The sequence below is a fragment of the Mytilus edulis genome, chromosome 1, assembly GCF_963676685.1.
Source record: "Mytilus edulis chromosome 1, xbMytEdul2.2, whole genome shotgun sequence".
Classification (NCBI taxonomy): domain Eukaryota; kingdom Metazoa; phylum Mollusca; class Bivalvia; order Mytilida; family Mytilidae; genus Mytilus; species Mytilus edulis.
In genome coordinates this window covers 6,327,948-6,352,153 of record NC_092344.1, presented here as the reverse complement: position 1 = coordinate 6,352,153, position 24,206 = coordinate 6,327,948, and the positions used below count along the sequence as shown (strand labels likewise).

Here is a 24,206-nt window from a genome sequence, read left to right as displayed (position 1 = left end):
TTAATCTTATTACATATAAGGAGCTTACATTTCCAAAGCTGCAGGAAAAAAAATAGATATTAAATAATATAATGAGACCTGGAATAACGTGCAGAACAACACACTCAACACGTATGAACCCAATACAATACATAACCAAAACATATTAATTTGATCATTACTGTTGAGTCAAATAACATATGACCTCGCATTTGTGTTTTCAGGTATCATTCGTATATTTTCATTTTTTATTCAAATTGATTGTAAAGACTGAAAATAGAAAAATTAAAAAATGAAAGTTGCAAAATATAGATAAAAAAGTAAATATCCAAAAAATATAGGAACAGTATTCCACGCACCCTCACCCAGCAAACCAACTTCACAGATGTACACATTTTATCTGTTCAAAGACAACAACTTAAAACGATTTTCTTCTCTTTTTTTTAAAATAATATCCATCAAGAAATAAAGGGATATATTTGCAAACAATGTCGAAGTCTTTGGTTATACCTTTGATATACATTTCACAAAAATCCAACAAGAAATGTAGATGGGATACTATTCAATGTTCAATGTAAATTACATTACAAATGGATACTAGTATCGGAAATGATCAAAATCGGTGATCGGCACTCAGTTTTCAAACATAACATAATTGATAAACACCTCCGATATAAATTTCTTGGGATATCGCTAGCTACGTAATTTCCATATAAAATACATGTCCAAGGGACATAACTCTTGTAAAAACGATTGATCAAATCTGATTTTCCGAAATCTTCCCAAAAATAAATTGAAATTGGAAATGGGAAATATGTCAAAGAGAAAACAAGAAGACCAAAGATATGATAACAGCCGAAGGCCACCAATGGGTCTTACGAATTAATGTTTTATTTGTACTTTATCTGCAATAAATAAATTAAAGTACAAAAATATGTAAACCGAGTTCGGCTATAGACTCAACCTCACGTAAGACACTCACGTGAGTTCAATCATAATATATTATAATTCAATATCATTTTCAGAAAAGTGTTATTCATAACAATAATCGTGTTACAAAGCCGCTGTTTTAAATCCGCGGGAGAAAAATAGAAATTAGATAATTTACGAAGAGAACTGGAAAAACGTGTTAAACCAAATAACATGTAATTTTACATAACAAAAACGTGTTAAATTGATTAAACGTTTTGCTAAAATATAAATATGAGCCTTCAAATGTGTCGTTGAACTTGTTTGGTCTTGACTTGAGTATTGAAATATCCGTTTGGCTGTGTGGGGTACATACATACGAAGCCCTGTCCGATGGGCGAGTATTGCAATATCCGTTTGGCTGTGTGGGGTACATACATACGAAGCCCTGTCCGATGGGTGAGTATTGAAATATCCGTTTGGCTGTGTGGGGTACTTACATACGAAGCCCTGTCCAATGGGTGAGTATTGAAATATCCATTTGGCGGCGTGGGGTACATACATACGAAGCCATGTCCGATGGGTGAGTATTGAAATATCCGTTTGGCTGTGTGGGGTATATACATACGAAGCTCTGTCCGATGGGTGAGTATTGAAATACCCGTTTGGCTGTGTGGGGTACATACATACGAATCCCTGTCCGATGGGTGAGTATTGAAATATCCGTTTGGCTGTGTGGGGTACATATATACGAAGCTCTGTCCGATGGGTGAGTATTGAAATATTCATTTGGCGGTGTGGAGTACATACATACGAATCCCTGTCCGGTTGGTGAGTATTGAAATATCCGTTTGGCTGTGTGGGTTACATACATACGAAGCCCTGTCCGATGGGTGAGTATTGAAATATCCGTTTGGATGTGTGGGGTACATATATACGAAGCTCTGTCCGATGGGTGAGTATTGAAATATCCATTTGGCGGTGTGGGGTACATATATACGAAGCTCTGTCCGATGGGTGAGTATTGAAATATCCATTTGGCGGTGTGGGGTACATACATACGAAACCCTGTCCGGTGGGTGAGTATTTAAATATCCGTTTGGCTGTGTGGGTTACATACATACGAAGCCCTGTCCGATGGGTGAGTATTGAAATATCCATTTGGCGGTGTGGGGTACATATATACGAAGCTCTGTCCGATGGGTGAGTATTGAAATATCCATTTGGCGGTGTGGGGTACATACATACGAAACCCTGTCCGGTGGGTGAGTATTTAAATATCCGTTTGGCTGTGTGGGTTACATACATACGAAGCCCTGTCCGATGGGTGAGTATTGAAATATCCGTTTGGCTGTGTGGAGTACATACATACGAAGCCCTGTCCGATTGGTGAGTATTGAAATATCCGTTTGGCTGTGTGGGGTACATACATACGAAGCCCTGTCCGATGGGCGAGTATTGCAATATCCGTTTGGCTGTGTGGGGTACATACATACGAAGCCCTGTCCGATGGGTGAGTATTGAAATATCCGTTTGGCTGTGTGGGGTACTTACATACGAAGCCCTGTCCAATGGGTGAGTATTGAAATATCCATTTGGCGGCGTGGGGTACATACATACGAAGCCATGTCCGATGGGTGAGTATTGAAATATCCGTTTGGCTGTGTGGGGTATATACATACGAAGCTCTGTCCGATGGGTGAGTATTGAAATACCCGTTTGGCTGTGTGGGGTACATACATACGAATCCCTGTCCGATGGGTGAGTATTGAAATATCCGTTTGGCTGTGTGGGGTACATATATACGAAGCTCTGTCCGATGGGTGAGTATTGAAATATTCATTTGGCGGTGTGGAGTACATACATACGAATCCCTGTCCGGTGGGTGAGTATTGAAATATCCGTTTGGCTGTGTGGGTTACATACATACGAAGCCCTGTCCGATGGGTGAGTATTGAAATATCCGTTTGGATGTGTGGGGTACATATATACGAAGCTCTGTCCGATGGGTGAGTATTGAAATATCCATTTGGCGGTGTGGGGTACATATATACGAAGCTCTGTCCGATGGGTGAGTATTGAAATATCCATTTGGCGGTGTGGGGTACATACATACGAAACCCTGTCCGGTGGGTGAGTATTTAAATATCCGTTTGGCTGTGTGGGTTACATACATACGAAGCCCTGTCCGATGGGTGAGTATTGAAATATCCATTTGGCGGTGTGGGGTACATATATACGAAGCTCTGTCCGATGGGTGAGTATTGAAATATCCATTTGGCGGTGTGGGGTACATACATACGAAACCCTGTCCGGTGGGTGAGTATTTAAATATCCGTTTGGCTGTGTGGGTTACATACATACGAAGCCCTGTCCGATGGGTGAGTATTGAAATATCCGTTTGGCTGTGTGGAGTACATTCATACGAAGCCCTGTCCGATTGGTGAGTATTGAAATATCCGTTTGGCTGTGTGGGGTACATATATACGAAGCCCTGTCCGATGGATGAGCATTGAAATATCCGTTTGGCTGTGTGGGGTACATATATACGAAGCCCTGTCCGATGGATGAGCATTGAAATATCCGTTTGGCGGTGTGGGGTACATACATACGAAGCCATGTCCGATGGGATTCTTAATCTTAATCTAATTCCGCGTGATCGGAGAAGAATCCTTGGAATTACTCATACAGAGATTTAATATTGACATGCAAGGTTTCATCCCCTCTCATTCAACAGACTCCTTTCTCATTGATATTTTGAATTCCAAGCCCTTCATCTTAATTGACACACTTTGCAGAAGTTTACTTATTTTGTTTATTGTTACATAGGTACTAGTAGTAAGACCAATATTTATCGACTATTATATTTGTTTCAAAGATTATTTAAAAAAATCAATTTGTTTTTATAGATATAGGAAGATGTGGTAATAGTGCCAATGAGACAACTCTCCACCCAAGTAACAATTTGTAAAAGTAAACCATCATAGGTCAAAGTACGGTCTTCAACACGGAGTTTTGGCTCACACCGAATAGCAAGCTATAAAAGGCCCCAAAAAAATTCTAGCGTAAAATAACCATACAAACGGGAAAACCAACGGTCCAATCTATCTAAAAAACGAAAAACACTTATTTGATTTTGATTTTGATTTTAAACCTATTTTATTCATTCAGATATGAAAAGGATTGAGCAGCAGGCACAGCCTATAAAAGCTCTCTCCATAATAATTAAATGTTGCATAGAGTTATGTTCCTTGATTTAGTTCATTGTGAAATTCTAAATTTATTATCAAGTGAGATTGCTATTTTATTGTGTTATAACTGAGCAGCACTTACTGATTTCAACATTTACCAGCACTTTCTCTTGTTTTACACCAGGTGCTTAAAGTCATATCAGAAGCAGCAGACAAGTCAGTACGACACATGTTCAAGGTATAATTCAATTATAACAACTGTATTTAAAATAATGCATTAAAGTAGAACATGCATGCTACTCGTGAGCACACACGAGAAAATAGATGTTAACAATGTTACTTACTAAATGCAAAGTATATTTAAACATATAGGCAAATAATCATCAGTTATTAGCAAACCGAACAGCAAGCTATAAAAGGCCCCAAAAATTACTAGCGTAAAATAACCATACAAACGGGAAAACCAACGGAAAAACGAGAAACACTTATGAACCATATAAACAGACGACAACCACTGAACATAGGATTCCTGACTTATGACAGGTGCACACAATTGCAGCGGGATTAAACGTTTTAATGGTACCAAACCTTCTCCCTTTTCTAGTCTGCAATTTTGTAATACAGCGTTAGCGAGTACTACCAGTTTTTTGTTTAGTATTATGATATATTTTTTATATATAAATGCTGAAAGGTGACGTAAAAAGAAGCTGAACAAGAACAGTAATTACGTCTGAAATAAAAATGTGCTAAACCTTTTTCATTTTAGTAAGATGCAAAACATAAAAAAATATTAAACCATTAATTTATTTAATCAATCAAAATATTTATATAGCATATCATTCATTGTGATTAATTTTCTCTTGTTATGCATTGTTTAATTTACATTATTTGTCATGTTGTAAATGTTATATATGTTGTACACATGGATAACGCAATTTATGAAAGTTAAGCAAAACGAACTTTTAATCCTTGAAATAACATCAGTTTAAAATATTGTAAAGTTATAAATTATTTACCTCAATATAAAAAGTTTCATTTGGTATAGTTTTATTTCTAGGCTTAACTTTATTTAAGACAAATTTAAGGGAAATGTATGAACACATCAATGTGCTAGTCCTATAATATACAACTTTCGCAGTCTGTTTCATTTTTTTACGTTTTTATGCTGCTATGATATTTTCATTTTTATTCGCATTAACAATGAAACCAACAAGTATTAAATGAGAAACAGAGACCAGTTAAAAAATACAAATATCAGGGAAAAAATAGAGAAGAAATATAATTTTGCTTTAATTAAGGACTGGTATGAATCGCATAATACATTTTAATTCTAATACGGCGTTATCTCCCTTATACTGTTTAGTCCTTGCACTGAATATGACCATACTACAACACCTTTTTTTGGTCCATTGAAAAATTAGTGTGAAACATTTTCCCATGCATATCTATTTTTTAACAATTTGTTGTAATAATGGCTTGAAATGCCATGCATCAACGAAAGTACTAGATGGTAAAATAAAGTCGGGCACTATCGGAACCTGAGAATGTGTAAAAGTCAATCAATCTAATACCCAGTAACATCTGTCTTTTTCTTACTTAATATCTTCATAACGACAAGTGATCAGGAAAAACGTGTAATGGATAACAGACAAAAACATTGAACTAATAATTTACAGTAAATATTTTTTGGAAAGACAAATAAAATTTAGAATGGAAATGGGGAATGTGTCAAAGCGACAACCCGACCATAGAGCATACAACAGCCGAAATCCAACAACTGGTCTTCAATGTAGCGAGAAACTCCCGCACCCGGAGTCGTCTTTCAGCTGCCCCTAAACAAATATGTATACTTGTTCAGGGATAATGGACGTCATACTTAACTACGAGTTATACACCAGAAACTAAAATTTAAAAATCATATGTAAGACTTACAAAGGCCAGAGGCTACTGACATGGGACAGGCGCAAAATTTCGTCGGGGTTAAACATGGTTTTTTTTTTATAGTTTTCAACCCTCCCCCTATACCTCTAGCCAAAAGTGTAGAAAAATAAACAAACAACAATACACACAGTAAAACTCAGTTTAAGAGTAGTCCGAGTCGGATGTCAGAATATGAAACAAAAGAAAATAAACAAAATGACAACAATACATAAATAACAACAGACTTCTAGCATTTACTGACATGCCAGCTCCAGACCTCAATTAAACTGATTGAAAGATTATGTCTTCATCATATGAATACCAGGCACAATCCCTAATTCTGTTAGGGGTTTAATATTATACCATCATGAAATATATTAGAAGAACATAACCTGTGTCATGCCAACAACTGGTTTTAAAATAAATGTTTTTAATTCCGATGCAAAGACCCTATAAGTGAATCAATATTAAAGCCAAAATATGTAATCTTTAATGACCTAACAACAGTATCGTAACTATATCCATTCTTAATCAGTCTGTTTAAAGGTTTTGTTAGCTTTTGGGGTGAATGCTCACTTGTGTGTGCTTTGTAAAGAATATTACCATAAAAGATTGGATGTGAAATACCTGAACGTATAAGATGTCTGCATGTTGAGTTATATTTACAAGATTCAAGATTCAGATTTTATTGAACACTCAGACACAGATACATGTGTAACATGAGGTCATACATAATAGCATTATATAAACATGACGAAGTAATTATGTGGTATCAATGACATAGATATAGCATAAAGATATATAACAATAACATACAACTATGTTATTTTTTTAACATTTTCAGAATTACGAATGATTTCCTTGTACCGTTTATAGTTTTTGAAACTATTAATCGAGTAATAGTTTTTTTCCAGACAATTTCGAATAAAATTTAAATTCATTCGTATAAATTTTATAAAGAAATTCCTTGTGAGGTATATTGATATAATAACTATATTCTTATATGATTTACAATTGACTAGCTACACATACTAGTAGATGTGCATATAAAAATTTGATTTCGTATTAAAAACCCAGGGTTATAGATTGCAATCACCTTGTCCATTCATCAATTCGTCCATCCGTTCGTTCGCCAGAGAAATATTTTCGTTTCATTTTTATGAGAAACTTGTATACAGAATGACTCAGATTTGGTCAGAAAATAATTCTAACGAATTTTGTCAAGTGTTTTCTGTCTACCTAATCGCAACGTATTTGTATTTTCGGATTTGTAAGGCACATACCTCCTTATTTCTGATACTTTAAATTACAAGTTAGGGTATAACATGCTTGGCACGACAACGCGTGAAATTTGTTTAAAATTCGAAGCAGTTTTGGATTCAATTTGAAATAGAAGTGGAACTGCAAAAAAAAAAAGCTCCGTAAGAAGGCCAATATTGTACATTAGTTGTCATAAAAAATAACGGTCAAGTTCAAAACCCGGTTTGAAATTTCTTTTAGTAGACCGCTTCTGTCGTTGGAAAAGTAAACATTTTTTTTTCAAATCGCCATGGCTAGAAAATACTATAAAGCATCATGTAATGGAGGTCATTTTTGTATTCAGCTTCCACACTACAAATTATAACAGACCCTTCCTTCCCCGCTGTTCGAGATACTGGATCATACATCTGCATAATTCTCTGGGTCTCCGTTTCTAGACTTTTTTTAATGTGTTGAAATTTATCTCCTTAAATCGACTCTTTGTCTTAATCCGTCTCATATGTAGATGTCTCTCGGTATATAACCTCTTCCTCTGCATCAATAGACAAGTTTTATTTGTCTTTGCAGGTGTTGACTCAAACTTATTCGTTCAGTGTATGTTTACTTGTTTATGTTTATATTTTTTTTTGATTGAGTTAAGCAAATTCAGTCGATAGTTTATACAGTGCGTCTGTTTATGTTGTTATGTTACACAAACTATACCATCTCATGTAAGGGTGAAGGTTGGTGACTGTTTAAACCCGCTACATTTTTTTAGTATGCACCTGCCCTAAGTCAGGAGCCTGTTTAGTGGTTGTCGTTTGTTGGTGTGGTTTATTAGTGTTTCTCGTTTTCTATATTGATTAGACCGTTGGTTTTCCTGTTTGAATTGTTTAAAGCTAGTAATTTTTGGACCCTTTAAAGCTTGTTGTTCGGTGTGAGTAAAAGCTCCGTAAGAAGGCCGTACTTTGACCTATTACCTTTTAATACATTGTAACTTGGATGGAGAGTTGTCTTATTATAACTTATCTTCTTATTTATATCGTATGATGTGATTCAGTACAGAAACCAGTTCTCTTCAGTTCATTATATTGACTCTTCTCTGCTTAAAACGTTTGATCTGTTACAGGTCTATGCATTTTATTTTGTCCTTTGATGTTTAAGGCAGGCGATTAGCCCGGTGATATGATTTAGAGAGACACGTTTCATTTGCATTGTTGGTGACCGTATGATGGCCTGTAAAGTTGTGTTTGTATCGTTGCGCTCCTGTCTCATTTACGTATACCATGCTTGTCTTTGCATTCCTATTCTCAGATACTTAAGCAGATTATATAAAAAGTAAAAAACTAACATTCTAAACATGAAAATTTGAATCTTCCAGAATAATTCATAAGTCAGGGGTCTGTTGTTTAGTGGTTGTCGTTTGTTTTTGTGGTTCATTAGTGTTTTTTTATGTAAATTAGACCGTTGGTTTTCCTGTTTAAATTGTTAACCTTTAACACTGGTCATTTTTGTAACCTTTAGTGTAAAATTTGTTGTTCGGTGTGTGCGAATGCTCTGTGTTGAAGGACGTACTTTGACCTATAATGGTTTACTTTTATAAATTGTATCTTGGATGGAGAATAGTCTCATTGGCACTCATACCACATCTTCCTATATATCTATTAAACATTATCCTCTGGTAAAAATATTGACCATTCAGCAACCAAACCTTTAAGACTAAAGTAACCAGTAAAACAAACAAATTTAATAAGTTTTAAACATATTTATTATATATTAAGGTGTTAGCAGACCTGTACGAGTCAGACCATGCTGACTCCACAGGCTTGCTAATAATATTATACTTATAGTATATGGCACTTTAACGTGAACACCGTTGACTAGGTAAGGGGAGGCATATTATATACAAGTACAAATAATATCAAATATTTTAACAATATAAAGCACCAAAGTTAATAATATAACAAAAATAATTAACCCTAGAAAGATGTTTTAATCAATAGTTTGATTTTAATTATTAAGTACCGACTCCTGCGGTGGATGAAATCAACATAATTATGTGGTCTCTTTGCTATCCTAATATATTTGACTTTTTCTGATTACAAAGGTATACATATATGACCTGAAATCGGGTCTACACAATTGAAACCAGTCGCAAACGTTGCATGTCAAGATTAAATCTTTCCTTCTGAAAAAATCATTTGTATAATTCAGAACTTTAGTTTATAAAGAAATTAATGAACAATACAAAATAAAATATGTATAGGCACTTAGTATAATTGCACTTGTCCATTGTTTTAACAGTAACACGACAGTTAAATAACAATAAATAACTTTTCGTTGTTTGTCACTTTCTTGCATTTCATTACAATTTTTTTGACGCTGCATAGTTCGTCTTTAATAGCACTTTTGTTCAAGACTGGTCACAAAACCTTTTACATGTTTTTAACATGATAATTTTACATTGAGAGTTAACTCTCTTTAGACCAACTTGGACTTTTTCGCCTTAACCGAAACGGACCAGCCATGACTTTCGGCAAGGTACACCATACCATAGTAGTTCTCGTCCAGCACAACGCTGGTCGGATTGGTATGGTCTTTACATACTGACATCATACGACGTATAAAACTATTATTACAGTCAATATAAATGTCATAATATATAAGTTCTTGACCATTTTTGAGTCCTCATTGTCATTGTTAAATATGCCTCTTCATGTGAAGTGACAAATGGTCGCTTCTTGAGAAGGCGCGTTCGCAAAGATGGCACTGGAATGGACGATCACCAGTATGTTTACGATAGTGGCGAGTAAGTTCGTCTGATCTGGCAAATTTCCATCCACATCCTTTCCATGTACAATGATACGGCTTTTCACCGGTATGGGTTCGCAAATGAGCCTTTAAATGTGAACTTTTGGTGTAAGTTTTGCTACAACCTGGATGGGTGCATGTGTGACTTGTCTGTCGTTTGCGTCCCCAGGTACGACGACCTCTTCGTTTTGGCTGTATGGTCCCTGGTTCCATCGTCTGTTGTGGAAGAAGAAGATCAACTAACTGTGGCGAGGATGGTGGCGTAATCATTGGATGTGGCATCATCTGTGGCTGTTGTGACATTTTGGCCATAAATGGATGACCAGACATCATATACATATGGGTTTGTGGTGAATGTACTTGTTGAACGGACTGTGGTAGGTGGTATGATGACATTTGATTGTGTGTTTGTGACATCACATTGCCTAGTTCTGGTGATGAAGGAGGTGATAAATGGCCTGGAATACTTATAGAATATCGCATCTGATGAGGTGATGAAGGAGTAACAACGTTACAGTGAGATTGTGGAACAGTCATGGTGGTATTTGTATTGTGCATATATGTACTACATGAACTAGCTGTATACTCTTGTTTAGGAACAATTGGTTTAGAAAAGTCACTTTTCACATTTTCCATTTCTAATGAGTTGTTATTGTTCATACAATTGTCAAATTTGATATCAGGAATGTCCATAAATGTAGAATGAAAATCTGGAAGTGGGTCTTGTGATGACGACATAGGCTCTCGCTTCACTTTTGATTCGTTGTCTTCATACAATGAATTGTTCTCAATACTATTTGAAAGAATAAAGTCAAAGTCTAATAAATCCTCAATCGTTTCTTGTGTATCAAGACACAGGTTCGCGGAACACAAATCTTGTTTTCCGAAAGCTAGATTGCACTGTTCGGTAGATGTTACAGTAGAAACTGGAGATGCTGAACTGCACTGCATTTGGTCAATGACATGAAGCATACTACTCTCGTATGGTGTGTTGTCTTGGTACATTAGAGCTAAACTCTCAACGTCGCACCAATTCTGAAAAGATAAAACATCAAATAATTATACAAACTGGTATGTCACAATAAGATTGATGCAAGGGTAATGATTTAAATACACAACTAAGATGTTCCCCTGAAGAAAGTGGTTATCAGTTGTCTGACATTTCCCTAGGTAATTTTTAAATAGAACGATGTAAAATCATACAAATAACTTCATCACTACAAACTAACAAGTCTATCTTTTACCTGTGAATCAAAATCGAACAAGTCCATGATAATGCCTATATACAGCTTAGATATACAGCCTCCTTGATGTCTCTTCATATAATGAATGTTCAGCTATAAGAGACTTTTCATTTTATACCGTTAAGTAAGGGGCTTAAAGAACACGCAATAATGAACTGAAATCGCATTACACCATTCTTTTTAATTAATTAGATGATATATAATAGATATTTTCGTTATGTAGGATACAATATAATGTTACACGTTAATCCAGTAAGCGTGAATGTTACAGAAGATCCTCACACTTATTTAAGTTCAGGATTAGCTAGCATCTTTATCACACGTGAAAAAAATACATGTGATATTAAAGTTGCATTTGAGTTTGAATAAAAGCGATATTATGCCTTTTATTTTGGTCCGCAGTAAACTTTTCAAACATAAAAAATAAACAATTATTCACTGATACATTATGCAAAGTTATAATATAAAATACTTACATTTGTCAGCTTTTCAAAGTTTTCTTCATATAAACTTTTTGAATTAAAGTTTCCTGATTCCATTCTATCACACAACATTTTGAAGTATTAATTGATCTAAGTTTGTCCTCACATTTAACTCTTAATCAAATTATGTCAACAACGGATTAATATTTAGAATGAATAATACTGATACATATAGTTAACTTTATACAGTTTTACAAGGTTTCCGTCAAAATACTCCTCAACCAATCAGATTGAAGGTAGTATTTATAGATACCTATATAAACCTAACTTTTACCTTGCTATCACTACAGTTCTGTCCCACACGAAACACAACACAGAGACGACGGCGGAAATATTTTATTTCCTCATCGATTACAAAAGTTGAAAAAAAACATATAATAAAAGATAATGATCAATATTTTTAAAGATTTTTATAAATTTGATTTCAAGCAGTTTACGCTGTATCAAGCAAGAACACTTTCTGTCCTCATTAATGCATGACCTAATTCGTAAACAGGTGAACAAACGGAGATTGTCGAATTCCTACGATGCAATACACATCCTCATTTTTCGCTGAGCATCACTTGGTATTATAATTAGTAATCTATAAATAGTACTGGTATATAAACTGTCTGTTAGGTATGACTGCTGACATAACACAGGCTGAACTATGATGTGTGATCATCGGTAGAATAACCTTACAGTAAAATATCTTCTGTTCAAATGAATATTTCTTATACACACAATTATTCATGATTTAATTAAAATAAATTTTAGTTAATAAAATTAAAGTATTAAAAAGTAAACAATTTTATAAAAGGAAAGGATTGTAATATGTTTGAAATAATTAAATTCTGCAATACATAAATATGGATATAAGCATCAGTGCAAAAGCTGTTGAAGGCTCCTGTTTCCCCTGAAAAAAATTGGGAAAAGGCGTTTAACGAAATTCAGGTATAACTTTTAACCAAATTTTATAGCAGTACTCAGAACTATTTTTTATCTATTTTGACAGTGGAATCGGTTAAGCGTGGATCCAGAAATCTCAAAATGTGCCAGAGGAGGGGGAGGGGGAGGGGTGGGGGAGAGTTCCAACATACATTTACTTTTCGTCGATTTCTAATTGATTAAAAGATATATACAAGGCTCTGTCATCCTTTAAGATAAATAAAGGCATCAATAGATACCTGGTTTAAAATGTTGTAAACCAGATTCGCGTTTCGTCTACAAGAGACTCAGCAGTAACGCTCGAATAAAAAAGTTAAAAGGGCCTATTTAAGAACGAAGTTCAAGTGAATGAAAAGTTATCAAAGTTATATTAAGTTTGATTGATCCTCTGAATTAATTAGTGGATGCACGAAATTTGCAGTGAAGTTACTATTTCGGCCTTTTCAATTCCTTTAACAATTATAAATATTAAACAAAATCAAAAGAAAGTGTGAAAAATTAACGATCAAGAAAAAAATAACTGGAGAGTTAATTATGTTATGTTAAAAAAAAATAAGCCAGTAGCTGGGTGTGAGCAAAAAAGAAATTCTAATATATAAATAAGGAGATGTGGTATGATCGCCACAACAACTGTAGGTCACCGAGTGACTTTCAACGATAAGGAAAAAAACTGATACCGTATTAATAAATGTCAGTTATAAATTGTACTGCAACAATAAACAAAAAACAGTTATGACAGAGAGCAACAACGACCACAGGATTACAGACTCCTTGATTGGGACAGACACACGGAGACAGTGGTGGGGTAAAAACATATTAGTACTACACTCCCCCCTTACAAGAGGGCAGGATCGTAACAGTTCAACATAAGAACAACACGTTAATAATAATATGTATAATACCGACTACATGAAGTTATGTTTCTCCCAAATTCCAAGGAGAATTTTAAGAGCATGGTCATTCAGCAGTTGAAATTACACTTAAATACGAAAAGCTGATACAATATTAAAAGATTATCCGCATGTATAACGCATAAATATTGTAAGCTATATATGGTTGTACCCGCACAAAGCGCGTTGATATTGTCAGCTATATTGTACCTGCACATAGCGCATTGATATTGTTAGGTACAGGATTGTACCTGCATATAGCGCATTGATATTGTTAGGTACAGGATTGTACCTGCACATAGCGCATTGATATTGTTAGGTACAGGATTGTACCTGCACATAGCACATTGATATTGTTAGGTACATGATTGTACCAGCACATAGCGCAGTGATATTGTTAGCTATATGATTGTAACCCTCTAAAGCTAGACTAGTACTTAACCCTCCAAAAGTGTCTTAATCTTTCAATTAGAATTATAGTTTCCAAGACGAGTCGAACGACGATATATGCATATATATATAAGTTATATATTATGCTCTGAAATGTGTCTCAAATTGCTTTTCATTAAAACATTCATCATTGTTTTATTTCTTTGTGTGCTAGCAATTTAATATTGTGTTATCACTCCTATTCATGTCTTATTTTCTAAACAACTGTTTTTTTCAGAAAGTACATGGGTGCTTTTCACAGCGGTAAAACGTCGCCGATGATTTAGACTGCATGAAAATAGAGCATACGTCCAGAAAAAAACATGATATATTACACGGGCTTAAGATCATTTATTATCTTACCTCCTATACATTTTCAGGAATATGATTGGTTAAAAGCGTCCGGAATAAACTGTATAAGCTATTCGGCAGTACTAGTATTGAGTTTCGTATGGTGAAAGGGAATCTTACCCTTGATGGTTGATATTATCAAGTTTAATTACAACCTCTGTTCATCTCCTTATTTCATGCTTTAAAAATGCAATTAGGCAGGGCTTTTGAAAAATATGGAGCCAAAGAATAATGCTCATTTCTTGATAATGTACCTGGACGAACGCCATAGGTTGATTCTATTTATATTTTGGTCATGACATGAAGATTAGTAGGGCCGTCTAAAATAAGACAACATTCCATATGTATCTATTCATATACTGGCTTGGACATTTTAAAAATAGATATTATTTGACCGAGTGCGAAAGTTTTAAATGTTGACCTTTTATTTAAAGTGGCACTAAATTATGAACTTTAATAATATTATACTTTAATATCCTTATGTTTACTATGTGAATCTTTATATGGTAAGATAAAACGTCACCATGAAAGAAACAATAAACTTGGTCGCTATAGACAGTTTGATTATAAGTCTACTGTATACTAGTGATTATTTAAAGACAGCCATATTTTTTTTTGGGGGGGAGGGGGTTCACTTTTTGCTAGGCTGACTTATACCCCCGAACAAATTTTATTTTTACCTTTTTTATCCAATTATTCTCTTGTTGGGGACCAGGATTTTCTTTCTCTTCCAGTATTGGCCATGCTTTTATAATCAGGTCTTACTAAGCTAGGTGTTCATTTTCAAAATTCATCCTCCTTTCCACCAGAAAATAAAATTGTCGTCCCCATAACACAAGATGACAATTTCAAAGAAAAAAAAACCATTAATTTTCCTATAGTTTATTCTTGACCAGTGCCACAACAATGACATGGCTTTGTGTGGTATATGTGGAACCTTCGCCACTTCTTGGGACTAAACATGGCATTTACCTGGCATTACAGTATAATTTCAGGAATAGTGAAACACACCCTTTATTTTTTTTAACTTTTTCACATATCAAATATTAACCTCGAACCAGAAGGGCGAGACTAAGGAGCTGTTCCCATCAACAGTTTTAAGTAGTCAACATCCAAAGCAAAGGTGTTTGACAGAACTGCACTAGAAATTGTACAGGTATAAAATTGTAGGAGGATATCTAAATTTATGCTCGAGTAATAAAATGTCAATTTTAAAACCATAAAAATTCCTTTCAGATTTACTCATCTATCAAAAATATAAATATTTACATGCAAATGCTTGGTAGCGAGACGAAGGTCGGTGCATTATGAAGGTTCTCACGTTCACTATCCTCATATCATATATTACATAGCTTTTAAATCGATTTATCATCCTGTTCTCTTTTGCAGACGGTAAGTCCGGTTAGAATGGGACGTTCATGGTTCAGTCCGAACAACCTGTATGATAACATGTCTGCGCGTTACATCCGAGCATTGGCATTATTTAGGAGTTCAAAGACTACCTGTAGAATAAGAATGCAGAACACTATTGTTTCCCAAATACCTGCTTTCCAGGAGTTTGCTGAATGTTTGCTATGGACTGATAACCTAATCTTGTAAGACCTTGTGGTTTTGCACAGCAAAACGAATGCATTCCTCATAATGAAAACCTACTGGATCGAGATGGATTTGCATTGGAAAAGTTTTTTTCATTATTCCCCAGTCAGCCTTTTGGGGCCATAACAGTCTGATACGAATTACGATTTACAAATATAATAAAAGCCAGGGAAAGGAAAAGAGGGGTTTTCGAACTATTAAAACACAAACCGAAACTATTATTATTATTATTATTTAATTATACTCAGAGAGTCGTGTTCTTTATCTTTGCAGGCATTTTTGGTATAAAAAAGTATCACAAAACTCCAAGCCAAAAAGGGGAAGTCCCTATAGAACACTATCAATCAACAGAACAAGTGAAAAACAACTGAAAAATTCATGCATGTTACATATTTCACGTATCATGCATGCCAGTGGCGTTTTCTTCTTATTTCATCAGTTCTTTACAATTATATGCTGAATCATTCACATTTTACTCGACGTAGTAATGTTTTACGCTATCTATTTATATTTAAATAACGATTCTGTAACGAAGTAAATTTATCTTTCAAATTTTAATTCAAAAGATATCCGTATTTAAATATTAAATTTTCTCTCGAAAGACGTTTTACTTTAAAATAAATCGTCTTCACTGTAGAGTGACCGCAATGTTTACCTCCCCCACTTTTACCTTTGGCCTGAATGATCAAACAAAATACCTGAGCAAAGACAGCTAGGCCGAGTAATGACGTCAATCCAGCTAGAAGAATGTGTCTTCAATAAAAGCTTGTTTATACAGAGGTCGTATAAGGATTGATATGAAAGTGGTGTGATATAAGAAAAAGGAAAGATTTATATGGATGCAAAAGCATCCGGTATAACGCACTGAGATAACGCAAACCTTAAAATCGTGATTTGCATAGAAAATGCAAGTCAGCCACGGGATTCAGGACAGATAGTAGCGAATTGTTCATTTCAAGATTACGTTTTAAGACAAAATTTTGCATTTTATGTTGCGTCATAGCAAAGATCGACCAAGAATTACAAGCTAGCTCATTTATTTAACTATTGTGGTTTCTTTTGTTTTGTGAACATACATAATATATATATAATAATATAGATACACATGTTCTTTAGCGTTCTTTGGTAAAGACTATACCAGTGCTTGTTTTCTTGTATGGAAAACACTGATTGTTCCTTGTTAGCCGGATAACCGGTAACAGAATGAACGTATGACCTTTAAGTGTAAAAAATACCTTCAGTATTGTAGAAAATACCTTCAGTAATGTAAAAAATACCTTCAGTAATGTAGAAAATACCTTCAGTAGTGTACAAAATACCTTCAGTAATGTAGAAAATACCTTCAGTAGTGTAAAAAATACCTTCAGTAATGTAATTTTACAAACATTTTTTATCTTTAAAAATATTAAAGAGACAAATAAACTCCTTTGACCTGTTCGAAACGTATGTTTGAATACAAACTAATTTTATGGTTCGATCTCATTGGTATACTTGAACTTTAGTCAATGGAGAAAAAAATATCTTCTTTTCGTGTAATGTCCAGTGCCAAGTATTTCATGTATAATCAGGACTTGACTACATCAAATCCGTATTGACCTGTAGGGTATGCTAAGCCATTTAAGGTCAAATGGTAAATGCAATAACTAGAACTGTCTTAATATGTTAAAGTTATTAAAACAGGTGCCTATAACATTTTACCAAAAATTTAAATCACATTTCCATCTTGTCTTTTTAATTTTATGTTGATTTAGCTGTGTTGATGACATTTGTGCGACTTTTAAAAAACATTTTGCAGATAGGCATCAGTTTATTGCGACCACCTTACAATTTGATGGATATTATACAAAAACAAATGCTATTAGTAAAGTTAAATCATGCATTGAATACATAAATGTCATCATTTTTTTGTTTCTTTAACATAGATCTAAATACATAACGTATTCATTGATAAAAAAAAATTATTTTGAACATGCGACACCCTAGAATAATTGTTTGTTTGTGTGTCAAGCTATACTGGAACCAACTATGTCGTAAAAAAGATCTTCAACAACAGACAAGTGCATGCACACTCATGTGTCTTTAAAATACAAAACTACAGCAACAGTATACTCTTCATAGTTTGCAAAAGTCATCATTCAAAATTATTCCTACATATAACTGGTGAAATTATAAGTATTCATTTTAAACTGTATGTTTGCGAGTATCGCCAAAGAGTAAACAAATGTGTGCGACGTAACCATCCATATGCTGTTCAACCTCATAGTCACAGACATCGTAGTCTGACGAATACTTGTTTCTCATCTTGTCGTTGAGTAAGTTATCAAAGATTAATTTCTGACATACTTTTGATTCTGATTGTCTTTTGAATAATAATTATCTTATCGTCCAATTGATGCAGGGATAAAACTTCACAAAGACTGGAGTTACAAATGTGGACAAGGAATTTTAATGAAGTTCAATATATTTACCTAAATCTTACTTGGAAGAGATAATGACCTTACCGGTTAGAGATATGACATTGGAGATCAATGCATGCAATAAACAGTGTCGTCTGAAAGTCGGTTAGACCTCAATGTCTGATAAATTGTGTCTTTCATTTTTTATTTCAGGAGATTCAACTTCATTTGCTTGCCATACAATTTTGAAGAGAATTTTCACTTTTTGTAAATTTGGGCGGGCTTTTTTTGGTAGCCTTGTTTTTTTTATGGTATTAAAATGCATTATCACTGAACCAGTATATATTTGTTTAGGGGCCAGCTGAAGGACGCCTCCGGGTGCGGGAATTTCTCGCTACATTGAAGACCTGTTGGTGACCTTCTGTTGTTGTTTTTTTCAATGGTCGGGTTGTTGTCTCATTGGCACATTCCCCATTTCCATTCTCAATTTAATTTTAAAATCTTGTCGATACAGTTAAGTCATGTGACTATGTAAAATGTCACTCTTTAATAAAATTGACGGTTAGTTATATTTTAATATAAAATATATATTAAAATTTAATGCAGAAAAGTATCTCATGTTTTGATCTATTTTTTTCAAAATTATCAAATTATCAAGAATTTTTATATAGTTTTCTACTCAGTACGTTGAACTAACCCTTAGGATAGACTTTTCTGTACTAAATTACAGAAAAAAAAGGAAAAAATATGAAAAAGTGCATCAAGAGTACACGGACTTGATAACTTTACAATTTTTAAAACACTGAAAAAAATTATTCATAGCTTTGGTTGCTGAATTTGTAGTTAGCTTCATTCGCCTTATGGAAATGCTTTGCTGAACCTTTTCTTAAGATTTCTTTTGGTAGAATTATCAATAGGTATCCATCGAGGAACTTGCTACACGACCTGTTGTTTCGGTTCGCATATGCATACCGATCCGTCAATTGGTTACTGCATTGATTTATATAGGTGCTTTTTTATATATATATAAACATATGTAAGCTCTTTACCTCTTAAGTCCATACTTGTTGTGAATAAATTAAACAGAGACTTCCAGATTATTTAAGGGAAAACACACTAAAATAATATACATGTATGTATCCAGAAGAACGTACCCGTATTTTAACGGTTTTAATTTTGTCTTTACATATACATAAAACACTCGTCTGTTACAAGTAAAACACGTTTACCGAAAGACAGAGCATAGTTTAGAGACTGTAAACAATTATAATCACCGCATGGCCTTCAACAATGATGAACCCATTCCGTATAGTTAGCTATAAAAGACTTGATATACAGAATACATAAACATTTTGCATTCGTGATGACTTCTTTTATTCTATTGCCATTGTGCGACCTACCTAAAACCGTACCTTAAAATAAGAATCAATGATATATAGCGCGCATCGATGCATACATATAAATTACTAGTGTACAAATCTTTCTGTACACATAACAAGTATTTTAGTATATTAACGCCATCATTTGAAATACTTGAACATTTTTTTTTCTCATAAGGATGCAAATTGTATTTTTATAAAGATGAATCAATCTTTTTGCCACCTACACAATTTAATATAAAATGTACTTTTGATGGTGATGCAGAATAAAGCATTACTCACAGATTTCCCGTGACATCACATTCAGTGTTATAATATATTAGGTTAATGATTTTGTTTAAAGGGGTGGGGTGGGGTAGGGTGTTATTTTTTTATTATGTTTATTCTAAAGAAGCTGAACAAAACATGATTGGTTTTCTTTGGCAGAATCCAAACGTGCTTTAAAGTGCATGTTGTTGATTTTAAGATTATTTTAGTACAAAGCATAAAGTCTGACTGAGATACTAGTATATAAATAATTTTTAAAAACATGACAGCAGCCACCCTGCCTCTCTTCATGTGCCACTCGGCTTCTTCTTAATTACTTGTTTTTATTAATAATTACTAAATATCAGCACAACAATGTTACATCTGTAAAAGAGGGGCGAAAGATACCAGAACCTGAGGGACATTCAAACTCATAGCAAATAAACTGACAACGCCAAGGCTACAAAAGAAAAAGACAAATAGACTAATAAGAGTACACAAGACACAACATAGAAAACCTCAGACTAAGCAACAGGAACCCCACCAAAAACTGGGGGTGATCTCAAGTGCTCCAGAAGGGTAAGCAGATCCTGCTCCACATGTTGGCTCGTCGTGTTGCTCATGTTATTACAAACCCGGTAAATAGTCTAATTCAGTAGGTCACATAAGTGAAAAGGGTACGGGAAGCAAATGTTTGTTCTTCCCTTGCCGGGATGCGAACTCATACTATTGAGAAACCGTGACAACATCGCCTGCACTCTGTCCAGCGCCCTAGACCCCTGGGCCACCAAGACTAAACTAATAATTAAGCTATCTGTGGCCGAATGTTACCTTTCCTCGTCTGTAGAATCTTGAGTTGCACACAGTACATGATATATATTAAGCATACAGATATGAATTTGATGAAATATTTTTTAAGCGATTTATGGTTTTAAAAGTGCAATGGTTTCATATGCATGTATACAGCTGTAAAGCTAATATATAGATGCCTAAATAGAAAAAAAACCCGTTATTTTTATACCATATCTAATTTTATGACAAGGAAGAAGTGTAAGTAAATACATCCTCCCACAATAAGTTTTTATAATTATAATTGTTTATTAAATGGAATGCATTACACCTTTCCGGTTATTCATACATTAGTTTTGATAGGGATTTTTTTTCAAGTTTTATTATATTTTTTAAAACAATAAGGAATATGCCAAATCTCTTTTTAAACAAGTGTATCTTTCCAAGACAAAATGTCACCAAAATTAAGTTTTAAAATGAGTCAGACTGTTGAAAAAGAAATCCGTAATGGATAAACTAGAATGAGAAGAACATTTCAAATATGGAATCATATTCAATAGCTATGCTGCCTTTATTTGTAATTGTTAACAGACTTGTAAAGTGTTGTTCAGCATGATTATCAGAATTGAAAGAACAGCTTCAAGTTCTGTTTAAGAAACTCAAGAAACATAGAAGATAGCTGTCAGACTAAACAATTATGATATAACTTATCTATCCTCATAGTACTGATACAATACATTATGTGGTCAGTTATATTAATTAGATGGTCAGTAGTTTTGACATTAACAAGACATTTTGACAATGTTTATTATGCAATGGTTTCAACACAAACATGACTAACAAGAATTTGATAGCTTAACCCATGATTAACGACACCCGCCATCCACACGTTTGACCATACAATGCCGCTACCCCAGGCTTTATTGTACCTCAAGTTGTCCACTACACCATCAAATCTAGTATGTTAAAAGATATACTCTACTGATATAACAGGTCCACGTGTGAAAACGATTGTAATCTTGGACCTCCCAGTCCACCGAACCCGCAGGTCCCTAAACTGACTATATCCAATACACTATAAATACTTCAAAGTGTATTAAATTAAAATAAAGATTGTCCTTGGTTCACTTATCGTTATAATAAAATGAATGAATTAGTTTTAACGTTTTGACCCGAAGTCACTGAATATATCTTGATAAAGTTATTATAGTAATGTCAACTGAGGTCACGTTAAAAAGGAAACATATATCTTAATTTAATGAGCATTAATTAAGTTTACATAAAAAAAGTCATAATACTTTGATAAAGGATCTAAATATGGAAAATATCTTGCATGTTTGATATTTTATCTACTTTTATCTTGATTTTTTTCTGTATTCTCTGTTAAACAATCATGGACACAAAAATATTTCAGCAATATGTGCATATAACTTCTTTTAAACTGAATTTTACTGTGCGTATTGATTGCTTTGTATTTGTTTTGGTTAGAGGTATTAGGAGGGGGAGGGTTTAGATCTCATAAAACATGTGTAACGCCGTTGCATTTTGCGTCGGTCCCAAGTCAAAAGCACTGATCTGGCCTTTGTAAGTCTTGTATGTTGGTTTTTTTTAAACTTCATAGATTTAGGAAGATGTTGTGTGAGTGCCAATGAGACAACTCTCCCCCCAAATAACAATTTATAAAAGTAAACCATTATAGTCAATGTACGGCCTTCAACTCGGAGCCTTGGCTCACAACGAACAGCAAGCTCCAAAAAAGGCCCCAAAAATTACTAGTGTAAAACCATTCAAACGGGAAAACCAACGGTCTATATAAAAAATGAGAAACGAGAAACACGTATAAATTACATTAACAAACTACAACTACAGTACATTCAGTTCATTAACTATAGTATATTTATACCATTTGGTAGTCTTGGGCTGTTTTATGCTCTTTGGGCGTGTTGTTGTCTTGAAACATTCCCAGTTTCGATTCTCAATTTTATGAATGACTTTTCATTATTTAAAGATTATAAACGGCATCGCTTTGAGCATTGGTATTATGGAGTGTTTAACGAACTAAAATTAGAACACGTTTCAATAATGCCCCAACTTCTGTCAAGGAAGTAGGTAAAAATTCCCCTGAAAACAAACAAGACCGGGAAATTAACCCTACCTACCTTGCCCCCCTTATGCATTTGTTATGTTGTCCCCCTTAACATACATTTGTTATGTTGCCCCCTAACATCTATTTGTTATGTTTATCGTTGTACAATATCCGTTGGAGATGATTGTGTTTACATTTCAAAACATAGTCTAATGAATATTTATCTACAGGTACTTTCTCTTTAAATCGAATCAATTGACTCTTTAAATATATCCATTGCCAGCAAAGATGAATTGTATAAATTTGTCTTTAAAGTTACATCACAAGAAAAATATTTTTATTGGTATTAAATGGTCAATGAAGACGTTGTTAAACGTACGTTCTCTGGTCGACATACTGTTTGAAACAACAACGAGCAATCAAATTCCACAAGAAGTAAGCCATGTGCATATAGTGTTATGACAATTGATAAACAGATAAATATTACAGCGCAATTTTCATATTACGTAGTAGCTTCAACATTTCAAGAATAAGACTGACCTGTTAAAATAGGTATGGTATGGGGACAGGCTCTTCAACTGGACCCTTATGACAAAGATGGTATGGTGACAGGCTCTTCAACTGGACCCTTATGACAAAGATGGTATGGGGACAGGCTCTTCAACTGGACCCTTATGACAAAGATGGTATGGGGACAGGCTCTTCAACTGGACCCTTATGACAAAGATGGTATGGGGACAGGCTCTTCAACTGGACCCTTATGACAAAGATGGTATGGGGACAGGCTCTTCAACTGGACCCTTATGACAAAGATGCAGAAATTCATTGAATTAGAAAAAACTACCAAATAAGCAAAGAATCGGTAAAAAACAAAAACCTTCACATAAAAAAAGGTTGAAAAATCAATATTGAAGCTAAGCCAAGATGCCATTCAAATATAAATTAAAAATTCCATCATTCAGAATTAAAGTCGTGATAATGTCAATTAAGATTTCCCTTCAACAAGACAAAGTTTTCTTTTTTAATGTTAATTTTTCAATACAAAAACTAACTTTTGTTTTGATATAAAATACAAACCAAGTCGCCTTGGCATTACAGTAAATAAAACGAATACATTAATTTCTTGATCTTCTACAAGAAAATGCTGATTAAACTAAATTCCTATTTTTATTAAAGATTTGTTTTCCCTACTAGACTGTCCTCCGATAGTTGTACAAGTTTTTATCGAATTTTGAAAAAAATATATCAAGCTAATCATTTGGAAATGGAAATGTCACAAGAGTTGGCGTGAAGGTCGCAATACAATCTATCTTAGGCCATCATAGGAATGTTTCTGTTTAAT

General features: G+C 34.2%; 1 protein-coding gene across 1 annotated transcript; it reads right to left on the bottom strand.

The window, feature by feature from the left end:
* Positions 1-8,988: 8,988 nt before the first annotated feature.
* LOC139522715 (Krueppel-like factor 4) lies at positions 8,989-12,281 on the bottom strand. Its single transcript, XM_071316194.1, has 2 exons — positions 11,770-12,281; positions 8,989-11,084 (listed from the first exon to the last, which is right to left on the bottom strand). The coding sequence occupies exons 1-2, from the start codon at positions 11,845-11,847 to the stop codon at positions 9,939-9,941; spliced, it is 1,224 nt and encodes a 407-aa protein (XP_071172295.1). The 5' UTR covers positions 11,848-12,281; the 3' UTR covers positions 8,989-9,938.
* Positions 12,282-24,206: the final 11,925 nt, after the last annotated feature.

What these genes read in the sequence shown, in the direction of transcription:
- LOC139522715 (XM_071316194.1), bottom strand. Translation starts at nt 11,847, where the DNA reads ATGTTGTGTGATAGAATGGAATCAGGAAACTTTAATTCAAAAAGTTTA. An exon ending in ACTTTGAAAAGCTGACAAAT is followed by an intron (nt 11,085 to 11,769) that starts GTAAGTATTTTA and finishes TTATCTTTTCAG; the next exon opens with AATTGGTGCGACGTTGAGAG.